At 41.7% G+C, this 18079-nt stretch overlaps 1 protein-coding gene across 1 annotated transcript in view; it reads right to left on the reverse strand.

The window, feature by feature from the left end:
* LOC139759055 (RNA cytidine acetyltransferase-like) overlaps window positions 1-18079 on the reverse strand; it is a 175190-nt gene that overhangs the window by 85353 nt on the left and 71758 nt on the right. Inside the window, exons 10-11 of the mRNA XM_071680969.1 lie at window positions 14199-14364; window positions 9343-9541 (exon numbers count right to left, since the gene is read on the reverse strand). Of these exons, the coding sequence (XP_071537070.1) occupies window positions 9343-9541; window positions 14199-14364 (365 nt within the window). The remainder of the gene's footprint in view (window positions 1-9342; window positions 9542-14198; window positions 14365-18079) is intronic.

Here is an 18079-nt window from a genome sequence, read left to right on the forward strand (position 1 = left end):
CTCAAATTACAGAGGTATGAGTTTGTTGAGTGTTCCTGGGAAATTTTATGGGAGGGTATTGATTGAGAGGGTGAAGGCATGTACAGAGCATCAGATTGGGGAAGAGCAGTGTACTTTCAAAAGTGGTGTTTGCTTTGAAGAATATATGAGAAATACTTAGAAAAACAGATGGATTTGTATGTAGCATTTGTGGATCTGGAGAAGGTATATGATATAGTTGATAGAGATGCTCTGTGGAAAGTATTAAGAGTATATGGTGTGGGAGGTCAGTTGCTAGAAGCAGTGAAAAGTTTTTATCGATGATGTAAGGCATGTGTACGAGTAGGAAGAGATTGGTTCTCAGTGAATGGTGGTTTGTGGTAGGGGTGCATGAGGTCTCCATAGTTGTTTAATTTGTTTATAGATGGGGTTGTTAGGGATGTGAATGCAAGAGTTTTGGAGAGGGGCAAGTATGCAGTCTGTTGTGGATGAGAGGGCTTGGGAAGTGAGTCAGTTGTTGTTCGCTGATGATACAGCGCTGGTGGCTGATTCGGGTGAGAAACTGCAGAACTGGTGACTGAGTTTGGTAAAGTGTGTGAAAGAAGAAAGCTGAGAGTAAATGTGAATAAGAGCAAGGTTATTAGGTTCAGTAGGGTTGAGGGACAAGCCAATTGGGAGGTGAGTTTGAATGGAGAAAAACTGAAAGAAGTGAAGTGTTTTAGATATCTGGGAGTGGATTTAGCAGCGGATGGAACCATGAAAGCAGAAGGGAGTCACAAGGTGGGAAAGGGGGTAAAGGTTCTGAGAGCATTGAAGAATGTGTGGAAGGCAAGAATGTTATCTGAGAGAGCAAAAATGGGTGTGTTTGAAGGAATAGTGGTTCCAACAATGTTATATGGCTGCGAGGCATGGGCTACAGATAGAGTTGTGTGGAGGAGGGTGGATGTGTTGGAAATGACATGTTTGAGTTAAATATGTGGTGTGAGGTGGTTTGATTGAGTAAGTAATGAAAGGATAAAAGAGGTGTGTGGTAATAAAAAGAGTGTGGTTGAGAGAGCAGAAGAGGGTGTATCGAAATGGTTTGGTCACATGGAGAGAATGAGCAAGGAAAGATTGACAAAGAGGATATGTGTCAGAGGTGGAGGGAACGAGGAGAAGTGGGAGACCAAATTGGAGGTGCAAGGACGGAGTGAAAAAGATTCTGAGCGATCGGGGCCTGAACATACAGGAGGGTGAAAGGCATGCAAGTAATAGAGTGAATTGGAACGATGTGGTAAACCAGGGTTAACATGCTGTCAATGGATTGAACCAGGGCATGTAAAGCATCTGGGGTAAACCACAGAAAGTTTTGTGGGGCCTGGATGTGGAAAGGGAGCTGTGGTTTCAGTACATTAAACATGAGAGATAGAGACTGAGCGTGAATAACTGTGGCCTTTTTTGTCTTTTCTTAGTATTAGCTCGCATGTGGGCGGGGGGAGGGGGGTGCTATTTCATGTGTGATGGGGTGGCAACAGGAATGGATGAAGGTAACAAGTATGAATATGTACATGTGTATATATGTATATGTCTGTGTATGTATATGTATGTATACAGTGAAATGTATAGGTATGTATATGCACGTGTGTGGGCATTTATGTATATACATGTGTATGTGGGTGGGTTGGGCCATTCTTTCGTGTGTTTCCTTGTATATATTTGCTTATACAGGTGAGTATCTTACAGCATACAGTATTCCTGATTACACATTGCAATATACAGTTAGTTCATTATCAGATATGTACCTAAGATCCCTTTATGGGGTTCCTGCAGGTTTGAGGATCTGTTCCAAATGGTGTAGGGGTAAAGTGGGCTCTCATTTTCATAATCTATCACAACACTGTCATTCTCGACTTTTTTAGAAAATATCATATTTCTTTTTACTTTTATTATACTTTGTCTCTGTCTACCACATTAGCAAGGTAGCACAAGGAAACAGACGAACGAATAGCCCAACCGACCCACATACACATGTATATACATACAAGTCCACACACACACACACACATATACATACCTATACATCTCAACGTATACATATATATATATATACACACTCAGACATATACATATATACACATGTACATAATTCATACTGTCTGCCCTTATTCATTCCTGCTGCCACCCCGCCACACATGAAATGACAGCCCCCTCCCCCCACATGTGCGCAAGGTAGCGCTAGGAAAAGACAACAAAGGCCACATTCGTTCACAGTCAGTCTCTAGCTGTCATGTATAATGCACTGAAACCACAGCTCCCCTTCCACATCCAGGCCCCACAAAACTTTCCACGGATTACCCCAGACGCTTCACATGCCCTGGTTCAATCCATTGACAGCACATCGACCCCGGTATACCACATCGTTCCATTTCACTCTATTTCTTGCACGCCTTTCACCCTCCTGCATGTTCAGGCCCCGATCACTCAAAATCTTTTTCACTCCATCTTTCCACCTCCAATTTGGTCTCCCACTTCTCCTCGTTCCCTCCACCTCTGACACATATATATATCCTCTTTGTCGATCTTTCATCACTCATTCTCTCCATGTGACCAAACCATTTCAAAACATCCTCTTCTGCTCTCTCAACAACACTCTTTTTATTACCACACACCTCTTTTATCCTTTCATTACTTACTCGATCAAACCACCTCACACCACATATTGTCCTCAAACATCTCATTTCCAGCACATCCACCTTCCTCCGCACAACTCAATCTATAGCCCGCGCCTCGCAATCATATAACATTGTTGGAACTCCTATTCCTTAAAACACACCCAGTTTTGCTTTCCAAGATAACTTTCTCGACTTCCACACATTTTTCAACGCTCCCAGAACTTTCGCCCCTCCGCTTCCATAGTTCCATCCACTGCCAAATCCACTCCCACATATCTAAAACACATCACTTACTCCAGTTTTTCTCCATTCAAACCTACCTCCCAATTAACTTGTCTATCAACCCTACTGTACCTAATAACCTTGCTCTTTTTCACATTTACTCTCAGCTTTCTTTTCACATACTTTACCAAACTCACTCACCAGCTTCTGCAGTTTCTCACCCGAATCAGCCACCAGCGCTGTATGATTAACGAACAACTGACTCACTTCCCAAGCTCTCTCATCCACAACAGACTCCATACTTGTCCCTCTTTCCAAAACTCTTGCATTCACCTCCCTAACAACCCCATCCATAAGCAAATCAAACAACCATGGAGACATCACACACCCCTGCCGCAAACCGACATTCACTAAAAACCAATCACTTTCCTCTCTTCCTTCACGTACATATGCCTTACATCCTCGATAAAAACTTTTCACTGCTTCTAACAACTTGCCTCCCACACCATATATTCTTAATACCTTCCACAGAGCATCTCTATCAACTCTATCATATGCCTTCTCCAGATCCATAAATGCTACATACAAATACATTTGTTTTTCTAAGTATTTCTCACATGCATTCTTCAAAGCAAACACCTGATCCACACATCCTCTACCACTTCTGAAACCGCACTGCTCTTCCCCAATCTGATGCTCTGTACATGCCTTCACCCTCTCAATCAATACCCTCCCATATAATTTTCCACAAATACTCAACAAACTTATACCTCTGTAATTTGAGCACTCACTCTTATCCCCTTTGCCTTTGTACAATGGCACTATGCACGCATTCCGCCAATCCTCAGCACCTCACCATGAGTCATACATACATTAAATAACCTTACCAACCAGTCAACAATACAGTCACCCCCTTTTTTCATAAATTCCACTGCAATGCCATCCAAACCTGCTGCCTTGCCGGCTTTCATCTTCCGCAAAGCTTTTACTACCTCTTCTCTGTTTTACCAAATCATTTTCCCTAACCCTCTCACTTTGCATACCACCTCGACCAAAACACCCTATATCTGCCACTCTATCATCAAACACATTCAACAAACCTTCAAAATACTCATTCCATCTCCTTCTCACATCACCGCTACTTGTTATCACCTCAAAATGTAAAACAATTATACAAATGATGCTTCCAGACCTGTATAACTGAAAGGACAGCAGGTAATGCTGTCATGCCAGTGAAAATGGGTGGCAGTAACACAAAGAGATGATGAGCTGGGGCATCACAAAGCACTTGTAAGTCATCAGGGGAGTTGCGGTAATGAGAGGCTACTAGAAGATTCATAATTTGATGCAGAAACTCTTCACTTTCTTCATGGCCACTAAACAATACTTCTCTGGAGTGAAAAGAAGGAAAACTGTAATAACACGTATATAAAAAAATTATTTCATTTTTATTATACTTTGTTGCTGTCTCCTATATCAGCGAGGTAGCGCAAGGAAACAGATGAAAGAATGGCCCAACCCACCCACATGCATGTGTATATACATACACGTTCACACACGCACATATACATACCTATACATCTCAACGTATTCATATATATACATACGCAGACATATACAAATATACACATGTACATAATTCATACTTGCTGCCTTTATTCATTCCCACTGCCATCCCGCCACATATGAAATGACAACCCCCTCCCCCTGCATGCGCATGAGGTTGCGCAAGGAAAAGACAACAAAGGCCACATTCATTCACACTCAGTCTCTAGCTGTCATGTATAATGCACCAAAACCACAGATCCCTTTCCACATCCAGGCCCCACACAACTTTTCATGGTTTACCCAGACGCTTCACATGCCTTGGTTCAATCCATTGACAGCACATCGACCCCGGTATACCACATAGTTCCAATTCACTCTATTCCTTGCACGACTTTCACCTCCTGCATGTTCAGGCCCCGATCACAAAAAATCTTTTTCACTCCATCTTTCCAACTCCAATTTGGTCTCCCACATCTCCTCGTTCCCTCCACCTCTGACACATATATCCTCTTGGTCAATCTTTCCTCACTCATTCTCTTCATGTGACCAAACCATTTCAAAACACCCTCTTCTGCTCTCTCAACCACACTCTTTTTATTACCATACATCTCTCTTACCCTTTCATTACTTAATCAAACCACCTCACACCACATATTGTCCTCAAACATCTCATTTCCAACACGTCCACCCTCCTTCGCACAACCCTATCTATAGCCCCCACCTCACAGCCATATAACATTGTTGCAACTACAATTCCTTCAAACATACACATTGTTGCTTCCAGAGATAAAAGTTCCTCATGACTTCCACCATTTTTCAACGCTCCCAGAACTTTCACCCCCTCCCCCACCCTACGATTCACTTCCGCTTCCATGGTTCCATCCGCTGCCAAATCCACTCCCAGATATCTAAAATACTTAACTTCCTCCAGTTTTTTCTCCATTCAAACTTACCTCCCAATTAACTTGTCTATCAACCCTACTGTACCTAATAACCTTGCTCTTTTTCACATTTACTCTCAGCTTTCTTTTCACATACTTTACCAAACTCACTCACCAGCTTCTGCAGTTTCTCACCCGAATCAGCCACCAGCGCTGTATCATCAGCGAACAACAACTGACTCACTTCCCAAGCTCTCTCATCCACAACAGACTCCATACTTGTCCCTCTTTCCAAAACTCTTGCATTCACCTCCCTAACAACCCCATCCATAAGCAAATCAAACAACCATGGAGACATCACACACCTCTGCCGCAAACCGACATTCACTAAAAACCAATCACTTTCCTCTCTTCCTTCACGTACATATGCCTTACATCCTCGATAAAAACTTTTCACTGCTTCTAACAACTTGCCTCCCACACCATATATTCTTAATACCTTCCACAGAGCATCTCTATCAACTCTATCATATGCCTTCTCCAGATCCATAAATGCTACATACAAATACATTTGTTTTTCTAAGTATTTCTCACACAGAATTATATTAGTATGGATTTTTCTACATTTTTTAGAAAAATCCATACTAATGATAAAATTCTATCCAAACCCTTTTTCTTATAATGAAATTTATCTGAAAGAGTCTTACTTGGCAAATTAAGTTAGTATGAAAGGTGAAAAAGTAAAAATTTCTTTATCTTTTTTTTTTTTTATACTTTGTCGCTGTCTCCCGCGTTTGCGAGGTAGCGCAAGGAAACAGACGAAAGAAATGGCCCAACCCCCCCATACACATGTACATACACACGTCCACACACGCAAATATACACACCTACACAGCTTTCCATGGTTCACCCCAGATGCTTCACATGCCTTGATTCAATCCACTGACAGCACGTCAACCCCTGTATACCACATCGCTCCAATTCACTCTATTCCTTGCCCTCCTTTCACCCTCCTGCATGTTCAGGCCCCGATCACACAAAATCCTTTTCACTCCATCTTTCCACCTCCAATTTGGTCTCCCTCTTCTCCTCGTTCCCTCCACCTCCGACACATATATCCTCTTGGTCAATCTTTCCTCACTCATTCTCTCCATGTGCCCAAACCATTTCAAAACACCCTCTTCTGCTCTCTCAACCACGCTCTTTTTATTTCCACACATCTCTCTTACCCTTACGTTACTTACTCGATCAAACCACCTCACACCACACATTGTCCTCAAACATCTCATTTCCAGCACATCCATCCTCCTGCGCACAACTCTATCCATAGCCCACGCCTCGCAACCATACAACATTGTTGGAACTACTATTCCTTCAAACATACCCATTTTTGCTTTCCGGGATAATGTTCTCGACTTCCACACATTTTTCAAGGCTCCCAAAATTTTCGCCCCCTCCCCCACCCTATGATCCACTTCCGCTTCCATGGTTCCATCCGCTGACAGATCCACTCCCAGATATCTAAAACACTTCACTTCCTCCAGTTTTTCACCATTCAAACTCACCTCCCAATTGACTTGACCCTCAACCCTACTGTACCTAATAACCTTGCTCTTATTGACATTTACTCTTAACTTTCTTCTTCCACACACTTTACCAAACTCCGTCACCAGCTTCTGCAGTTTCTCACATGAATCCGCCACCAGCGCTGTATCATCAGCGAACAACAACTGACTCACTTCCCAAGCTCTCTCATCCCCAACAGACTTCATACTTGCCCCTCTTTCCAAAACTCTTGCATTTACCTCCCTAACAACCCCATCCATAAACAAATTAAACAACCATGGAGACATCACACACCCCTGCCGCAAACCTACATTCACTGAGAACCAATCACTTTCCTCTCTTCCTACACGTACACATGCCTTACATCCTCGATAAAAACTTTTCACTGCTTCTAACAACTTGCCTCCCACACCATATATTCTTAATACCTTCCACAGAGCATCTCTATCAACTCTATCATATGCCTTGTGGAAAATCCATGTTTCACTTTAACAGGCAGGGAATGAGACTGAAAGGTGTACGAGTGGAATAGGGAATGGATTGTATTAAAAAAGTCACAAATCATATCTAATCAAAATTTTTTTTTTTTTTTTTTTTATACTTTGTCGCTGTCTCCCGCGTTTGCGAGGTAGCGCAAGGAAACAGACGAAAGAAATGGCCCAACCCCCCCCCCCATACACATGTACATACACACGTCCACACACGCAAATATACATACCTACACAGCTTTCCATGGTTTACCCCAGACGCTTCACATGCCTTGCTTCAATCCACTGACAGCACGTCAACCCCTGTATACCACATGACTCCAATTCACTCAATTTCTTGCCCTCCTTTCACCCTCCTGCATGTTCAGGCCCCGATCACACAAAATCTTTTTCACTCCATCTTTCCACCTCCAATTTGGTCTCCCTCTTCTCCTCGTTCCCTCCACCTCCGACACATATATCCTCTTGGTCAATCTCTCCTCACTCATTCTCTCCATGTGCCCAAACCATTTCAAAACACCCTCTTCTGCTCTCTCAACCACGCTCTTTTTATTTCCACACATCTCTCTTACCCTTACGTTACTTACTCGATCAAACCACCTCACACCACACATTGTCCTCAAACATCTCATTTCCAGCACATCCATCCTCCTGCGCACATCTCTATCCATAGCCCACGCCTCGCAACCATACAACATTGTTGGAACCACTATTCCCTCAAACATACCCATTTTTGCTTTCCGAGATAATGTTCTCGACTTCCACACATTTTTCAAGGCTCCCAAAATTTTCGCCCCCTCCCCCATCCTATGATCCACTTCCGCTTCCATGGTTCCATCCGCTGACAGATCCACTCCCAGATATCTAAAACACTTCACTTCCTCCAGTTTTTCTCCATTCAAACTCACCTCCCAATTGACTTGACCCTCACCCCTACTGTACCTAATAACCTTGCTCTTATTCACATTTACTCTCAACTTTCTTCTTCCACACACTTTACCAAACTCAGTCACCAGCTTCTGCAGTTTCTCACATGAATCAGCCACCAGCGCTGTATCATCAGCGAACAACAACTGACTCACTTCCCAAGCTCTCTCATCCCCAACAGACTTCATACTTGCCCCTCTTTCCAGGACTCTTGCATTTACCTCCCTTACAACCCCATCCATAAACAAATTAAACAACCATGGAGACATCACACACCCCTGCCGCAAACCTACATTCACTGAGAACCAATCACTTTCCTCTCTTCCTACACGTACACATGCCTTACATCCTCGATAAAAACTTTTCACTGCTTCCAACAACTTGCCTCCCACACCATATATTCTTAATACCTTCCACAGAGCATCTCTATCAACTCTATCATATGCCTTCTCCAGATCCATAAATGCTACATACAAATCCATTTGCTTTTCTAAGTATTTCTCACATACATTCTTCAAAGCAAACACCTGATCCACACATCCTCTACCACTTCTGAAACCGCACTGCTCTTCCCCAATCTGATGCTCTGTACATGCCTTCACCCTCTCAATCAATACCCTCCCATATAGTTTACCAGGAATACTCAACAAACTTATACCTCTGTAATTTGAGCACTCACTCTTATCCCCTTTGCCTTTGTACAATGGCACTATGCACGCATTCCGCCAATCCTCAGGCACCTCACCATGAGTCATACATACATTAAATAACCTTACCAACCAGTCAACAATACAGTCACCCCCTTTCTTAATAAATTCCACTGCAATGCCATCCAAACCTGCTGCCTTGCCGGCTTTCATCTTCCGCAAAGCTTTTACTACCTCTTCTCTGTTTACCAAATCATTTTCCCTAACCCTCTCACTTTGCACACCACCTCGACCAAAACACCCTATATCTGCCACTCTGTCATCAGACACATTCAACAAACCTTCAAAATACTCATTCCATCTCCTTCTCACATCACCGCTACTTGTTATCACCTCAAAATGTAAAACAATTATACAAATGATGCTTCCAGACCTGTATAACTGAAAGGACAGCAGGTAATGCTGTCATGCCAGTGAAAATGGGTGGCAGTAACACAAAGAGATGATGAGCTGGGGCATCACAAAGCACTTGTAAGTCATCAGGGGAGTTGCGGTAATGAGAGGCTACTAGAAGATTCATAATTTGATGCAGAAACTCTTCACTTTCTTCATGGCCACTAAACAATACTTCTCTGGAGTGAAAAGAAGGAAAACTGTAATAACACGTATATAAAAAAATTATTTCATTTTTATTATACTTTGTTGCTGTCTCCTATATCAGCGAGGTAGCGCAAGGAAACAGATGAAAGAATGGCCCAACCCACCCACATGCATGTGTATATACATACACGTTCACACACGCACATATACATACCTATACATCTCAACGTATTCATATATATACATACGCAGACATATACAAATATACACATGTACATAATTCATACTTGCTGCCTTTATTCATTCCCACTGCCATCCCGCCACATATGAAATGACAACCCCCTCCCCCTGCATGCGCATGAGGTTGCGCAAGGAAAAGACAACAAAGGCCACATTCATTCACACTCAGTCTCTAGCTGTCATGTATAATGCACCAAAACCACAGATCCCTTTCCACATCCAGGCCCCACACAACTTTTCATGGTTTACCTCAGACGCTTCACATGCCTTGGTTCAATCCATTGACAGCACGTCAGCCCCGGTATACCACATAGTTCCAATTCACTCTATTCCTTGCACGACTTTCACCCTCCTGCATGTTCAGGCCCCGATCACAAAAAATCTTTTTCACTCCATCTTTCCAACTCCAATTTGGTCTCCCACATCTCCTCGTTCCCTCCACCTCTGACACATATATCCTCTTTGTCAATCTTTCCTCACTCATTCTCTTCATGTGACCAAACCATTTCAAAACACCCTCTTCTGCTCTCTCAACCACACTCTTTTTATTACCATACATCTCTCTTACCCTTTCATTACTTAATCAAACCACCTCACACCACATATTGTCCTCAAACATCTCATTTCCAACACGTCCACCCTCCTTCGCACAACCCTATCTATAGCCCCCACCTCACAGCCATATAACATTGTTGCAACTACAATTCCTTCAAACATACACATTGTTGCTTCCAGAGATAATGTTCTCGCCTTCCACACATTTTTCAACGCTCCCAGAACTTTCACCCCCTCCCCCACCCTACGATTCACTTCCGCTTCCATGGTTCCATCCGCTGCCAAATCCACTCCCAGATATCTAAAATACTTAACTTCCTCCAGTTTTTCTCCATTCAAACTTACATCCCAATTGACTTGTCCCTCAACCCTACTGTACCTAATAACCTTGCTCTTATTCACATTTACTCTCAGCTTTCTTATTTCACACACTTTACCAAACTCAGTCACCAGCTTCTGCAGTTCTCACATGAATCGGCCACCAGCACTGTATCATCAGCGAACAACAATTGACTCACTTCCCAAGCTCTTTCATCCACAACAGACTGCATACTTGCTCCTCTTTCCAAAACTCTTGCATTCACCTCCCTAACAACCCCATCCATAAGCAAATTAAACAACTATGGAGACATCACACACCCCTGCTGCAAACCGACATTCACTGAGAACCAATCACTTTCCTCTCTTCCTACTCGTACACATGCCTTACATCCTCGATAGAACTTTTCAATGCTTCTAGCAACTTGCCTTCCACACCATATATTCTTAATACCTTCCACAGAGCATCTCTACCAATTCTATCATATGCCTTCTCCAGATCCATAAAATACCTTCCACAGAGCATCTCTATCAATTCTATCTTATGCCTTCTCCAGATCCATAAATGCTAAATACAAATCCATTTGTTTTTCTAAGTATTTCTCACATGCATTCTTCAAAGCAAACACCTGATACACACATCCTCTACCACTTCTGAAACCACACTGCTTTTCCCCAATCTCATGCCCCGTACATGCCTTCATCCTCTCAATCAATACCCTCCCATATAATTTTCCACAAATACTCAACAAACTTATACCTCTGTAATTCAAGCACTCACCTTCATCCCCTTTGCCTTTGTACAATGGCACTATGCACGCATTCCGCCAATCCTCAGGCACCTCACCATGAGTCATACATACATCAAATATCCTTACCTACCAGTCAACAACACAGTCACCCCCTTTTTTCATAAATTTCACTGCAATAACATCCAAACCCCCTGCCTTGCCGGCTTTCATCTTCCACAAAGCTTTTACTACCTCTTCTCTGTTTAACAAATCATTCTCCCTAACCCTCTCACTTTGCATACCACCTCGACCAAAACACCCTATATCTGCCACTCTATCATCAAACACATTCAACAAACCTTCAAAATACTCACTCCATCTCCTTCTCACATCACCACTACTTGTTATCACCTCCCCATTAGCCCCCTTCACCAATGTTCCCATTCGTTTTCTTGTCTTATGCACTTTATTTACCTCCTTGTAAAACATCTTTTAATTCTCCCTAAAATTTAATGATACTCTCTCACCTCAACTCTCATTTGCCCTCTTTTTCACCTCTTGCACCTTTCTCTTAACCTCCTGCCTCTTTCTTTTATACATCTACCAGTCATTTGCATTATTTCCCTGCAAAAATCATCCAAATGCCTCTCTCTTCTCTTTCACTAATAATCTTACTTCTTCATCCCACCATTCACTATCCTTTCTAAAATCTGCCCACCTCCTAAGCTTCTCATGCCACAAGCATCTTTTGTGCAAGCCATCACTGCTTCCCTAAATACATCCCATTCCTCCCCCACTCCCCTTACCTCCTTTGTTCTCGCCTTTTTCCATTCTGCACTCAGTCTCTACTGGTACTTCCTCACACAATTCTCCTTCCCAAGCTCACTTACTCTACCACTCTCTTCACCCCAACATTCTTTCTTCTTTTCTGAAAACCTCTACATATCTTCACTTTCGCCTCCACAAGATAATGATCAGACATCCCTACAGTTGCACCTCTCAGCACATTAACATCCAAAAGTCTTTCACGTGCCTATCAATTAATACATAATCCAATAATGCTCTCTGGCCATCTCTCCTCCTTAAATACTGGTTTTTGCAATCACCAGTCCTTTTTCAACGCACAAATCTACAAGCTCTTAAACATTTCCATTTACAACACTGAACACCCCATGTACACCAATTATTCCCTTAACTACCACATTACTCACCTTTGCATTCAAATCACCCATCATTATGACCTGTGCATCAAAACTACTAACACACTCACTCAGCTGCTCCCAAAACACTTGTCTCTCATGATCTTTGTTCTCATGCCCAGGTGTATATGCACCAATAATCACCTATCTCTCCCCATCCACTTTCAGTGTTACCCCTATCAATCTAGAGTTTACTTTCTTACACTGTATCACATACTCCCACCACTCCTGTTTCAGTAGTGCTACTCCTTCCCTTGCTCTTGGTCTTTCACCAACCCCTGACTTTACTCCCAAGACATAATACAATCCATTTGTGAGTGACAAGACAGGATAAAAGTTGTATTATGAATAAATAATCAATCCTTCCCTGTCTTCCAACAAGTTACATATATAATTTTATAGTCTAATGATTTCCTTTTTACCAACAAAAACTGAATATACATGACACATGGTTTGCAGACAAATGGTTGAGTTACAGAAGTTGCATGCACCAAGGAATTCAAGTTCTGTACACATGGCATGATGGGGATTCAAGGCCATGCAGTGGGTCAAGAGTAGCCTGTGGTATGTACACTAACCAGGCTATGCACCAATTCAAATGCCATTTTACCATGACAAGTTTCCCTTAATCACTTTCATTTGCCATGCCATTCCTATGGATATCCTGAATTGCAGCATCCCCAGACACCCTGCAAATGCCTCTTTCTTGCAAGTATCCCATGAAGAAATCTAAACAGTTTAGCTGGGTTCAAATTTAACCTAACTGTGGCAAATTCAGATGGTATGTCCACAGATGTAGCATACAGACATGAATCTGTTCCCAATACATACAGCTCCACATAAAAAAAAAAACTCTAGAAGTCATGGCATGGGACCAGCAGTCATCTACAAGATAAATCTAAGATGCAGTGGTTAGTAGAGACAAGCCCATAAATGATGGAAAACAATTTCACTTTGTGACATTTCTAGTTATTCATCTTTTTTCTGTTCATGATCAACTTACTGATAATACTGATAATATTATATGCATCATATCTGGTTGTACAGTCTCTACCTTCCCCTATGTTTGTAAATCATTCCTTTACCACACTGAATGAAAAATTATTACATTATGAACGACTAGTGCAGTCATAATGGTAATTCTATTGCTACAGAAAATATCTCGCATAACAGTGTGAGTCTGTATATGTAACCATTTTTCATTTTCTCTAAAAAAAGTTTCTCTTTTAAATCACTCATTGTTATATATAACATACCAAATGATGCAAAACTAGCTTTGATGATTTTTCAAAGTGGGATAACTGTGCACCCTACATGATGCTGTTGTAAGCCTTGCATTCACAGCAAGCAGAATCCATTCACGTAAGTTTATGGATGATACTGTATGCTTCACTGTTATGTCAAAATGCTAACATCATTTACAGTTCAAGCACAGCAAATTTCATGACAATGAAACTAAGCTAAACTCCTCTGACATTATCTCCCATGGCATTCTTTTACATGAGATTCACACTATCCTTATTCAACATGGGCTCCCCATGCTACAAATTACCAAATTGTGTATACCAACTACTGTAAAACTCCCACTTTTCCATAACAGTATCAAACAACAAAATTTCAAGCTCCTCTCAGCTGTTTACACAAACCTGTTGACATAGTAGAGTTGGCAATTTTGTGGTGGAGGACAACTTGTAGTGTGTGAAAAAGCAGATGTTGCATTCAAGCAAAGCAGCTGATATAACCATGTCTCAACAGGGTCACCACCACTATATCGGACACTCTCCTCAAGGGCTATCTCATGTAAGGGTCGATCTGAAATTACCATTTAAATCCATACATCTATATGCACTACATCCTTAACTTCCATCTGGGTGGTCCATACACAATTTTCCAAATTTTGTAAATACTAACATCTATCACATCTAATCTCAATTGCACCCTTCTTGTACAGTTCCATATCATGTCTATAAAGGCTTCCCATTATTTATAGCACTTACAGCAAGGTGGCTCAGGAAGAATTCTTCAAACACCTATTCCTAAAAGCTTTACGGAAGATGAAAGCCGGCAAGGCAGTGGGTTTGGAAGGTATTGCAGTGGAATTTATTGAAAAAAGGGGGTGACTGTATTGTTGACTGGTTGGTAAGATTATTCACTGTATGTATGACTCATGGTGAGGTGCCTGAGGATTGGCAGAATGCATGCATAGTGCCATTGTAAAAAAGCAAAGGGGATAAAAGTGAGTGCTCAAATTACAGAGGTATAAGTTTGTTGAGTATTCCTGGGATATTATATGGGAGGGTATTGATTGAGAGGGTGAAGGCACGTACATAGCATCAGATTGGGGAAGAGCAGTGTGGTTTCAGAAGTGGTAGAGGATATATGGATCAGGTGTTTGCTTTGAAGAATGTATGTGAGAAATACTTAGAAAAGCAAATGCATTTATATGTAGCATTTATGGATCTGGAGAAGGTATATGATAGAGTTACTAGAGATGCTCTGTGGAAGGTAGTAAGAATATATGGTGTGGGAGGCAAGTTGTTAGAAGCAGTGAAAAGTTTTTATTGAGGATGTAAGGCAGGTGTACGTGTACGAAGAGAGGAAAGTGAATGGTTCTCAGTGAATGTTGGTTTGTGGCAGGGGTGTGTGATGTCTCCATGGTTGTTTGATTTGTTTATGGATGGGGTTGTTAGAGAGGCAAATGCAAGAGTTTTGGAAATAGGGGCAAGTATGCAGTCTGTTGTGGATGAGAGAGCTTGGGAAGTGAGTCAGTTGTTATTCGCTGATGATACAGCGCTGGTGGCTGATTTGGGTGAGAAACTGCAGAAGCTGCTGACTGAGTTTGGTAAAGTGTGTGAAATAAGAAAGCTGAGAGTAAATGTGAATAAGAGCAAGGTTATTAGGTAGAGTAGGGTTGAGGGACAAGTCAATTGGGATGTAAGTTTGAATGGAGAAAAACTGGAGGAAGAGAAGCGCTTTAGATATCTGGGAGTGGATTTGGCAGCGGATGGAACCATGGAAGCGGAAGTGAATCATAGGGTGGGGGAGGGGGGCGAAAGTTCTGGGAGCGTTGAAGAATGTGTGGAAGTCGAGGGAAGCGGAAGTGAATCATAGGGTGGGGGAGTGGGCGAAAGTTCTGGGAGTGTTGAAGAATCTGTGGAAGTCGAGAACGATATCTTGGAAAGCAAAAATGGGTATGTTTGAAGGAATAGTGGTTCCAACAAAGATATATGGTTGCAAAGCATGGGCTATAGATAGAGTTGTGCGGAGGAGGGTGGATGTGCTGGAAATGAGATGTTTGAAGACAATATGTGGTGTGAGGTGGTTTGATCGAGTAAGTAATAATAGGGTAAGAGAGATGTTTGGTGGTAAAAAGAGTGTGGTTGAGAGAGCAGAAGAGGGTGTTTTGAAATGGTTTGGTCACATGGAGAGAATATGCGAGGAAAGATTGACAAAGAGGGTATATGTGTCAGGGGTAGAGGGAACGAGGAGAAGTGGGAGACCAAATTGGAGGTGGAAAGATGGAGTGAAAAAGATTTTGAGTGATTGGGGCCTGAACATGCAGGAGGGTGAAAGGCGTGCAAGGAAAAGAGTGAACTGGAACGATGTGGTATACCAAGGTCGATGTGCTGTCAATGGATTGAACCAGGGCATGTGAAGCACCTGGGGTAAACCATGGAAAGTTCTGTGGGGCCTGGATGTGGAAAGGGAACTGTGGTTTCGGCGCATTATACATGATAGCTAGAGACAGTGTGAACGAATGTGGCCTTTGTTGTCTTTTCCTAATGCTATCTCGTGCACATGAGGGGGTCGGGGGTTGGTATTTCATCTGTGGCAGGGTGGCGACAGGAATGAATAAGGGCAGACAGTATGAATTATGTACGTGTATATATGTATATGTCTATGTGTGTATATATATGTATACGTTGAGATATATAGGTATGTATATGTGCGTGTGTGGACGTGTATGTATATACATGTGTGTGTGGGTGGATTGGGCAATTCTTTCGTCTGTTTCCTTGCGCTACCTTGTTAACGCAGGAGACAACGACAAAGTGTAATGAATAATAAATAGATCCTACAAAGGCTTCACCCATCTAGCCTTTTGCTCTCTTACTATTTCATTTCTAATCTCACGTTGCAAACACTTGCTTTAACAGAATATTTTATTCTCATTATGGAAAACAGAACATCTATAACTATCAGTCTCTCTCTTTATCCTTTGTCTTTTCCAAATGAATGATTTATTGTAAAAAATGCCAAATATATTATCTTCCATTACAAAAGCAATTCTCCCATGATAAAATGAATAACATATAGTTTTACATTCTTTCATTCTGATTATGTAAAGACAATTTCAAAACATCTTTCTCCAGTCAATTATGAATAAAATCACAAATTCAAAACATTTCAACTCTGGAAGAAATAATTAACTCAAGTCCTGAGTATATATTACTTTCTTTATTTTCACACTTGTTTGCTGTTTCCAACATTAGCAATAACAGATGAAGAAATATCCTCATACACTCACATCCAAACTCAAGCTGTTATGTATGATGTACAGATACTACAGCCCCCTACCTACACCCAGGATCCAAAGACCTCTCATGGTTTCCAAACAGCTTCATACATATGCCCTAATCTAATCCAGTGACAGCACATCAGCCCTTATGTACAACATTCCTCCAGTTCACTCTATCCCATGCACACCTTACACCCTGCTGCACATTCAGGACCAGAGCTTTCAAAACGTTTTCCACTCCATCCTTTCATCTCCTTGACCCTCTAATTCTGATACAAATACACTCTTTGTCAACAACTCCTGAATCATCCTCACCATATGTCCAAGCCATTTTAGTACACCATCTTCAGTTCTCTCAACCATACTCTTCATATTACCAAACTTCTCTTTTTCCTGTCATTTCTTACTTGATCAATCCCCCTTACACCACATATTGTACTCAAGCATTTCCTTTCCAACATATTCACCCTGTTCTGTACCTTCTCATCTAGAGTACACACCTCACATCCATACATCACTGACACTACTATACTATCATATAAACCCACTTTTACTATCTATCTATCCATCTACAACTCTGACATCTGTTACAATTGGAACTACCTCAAAGGGGTGGCCACAGCATTAGAGTCCCCATAACTAGTTCCCATCTTTACCCTCATTGATAATAGCCTCTCTTTCCACATACTTTCCAATGCACCCAGGACCTTAGCTCCCTTACCTACCTAAGGCTTACTTCAATTTCCATAGTTCCATTTACTGCTATGTCCATTCCTATAGGCTTACTTCAATTTCCATAGTTCCATTTACTGCTATGTCCATTCCTATACATCTAAAACACTCTACTCCCTCCTGGTTCTCTCCAATCAAAGTTATACACAAAGTATCATATCTCTCTACAACAATTCTTATTACCTTGCTTTCATTTACACTTATTCACAACTTTCTCCTTTCACATCAATCAAACTTCAAAACATTATTGTTTGCTGTTTCCTACATAACAAGGTA

The sequence above is a fragment of the Panulirus ornatus genome, chromosome 32, assembly GCF_036320965.1.
Source record: "Panulirus ornatus isolate Po-2019 chromosome 32, ASM3632096v1, whole genome shotgun sequence".
In the NCBI taxonomy this organism is placed as follows: Eukaryota; Metazoa; Arthropoda; class Malacostraca; order Decapoda; family Palinuridae; genus Panulirus; species Panulirus ornatus.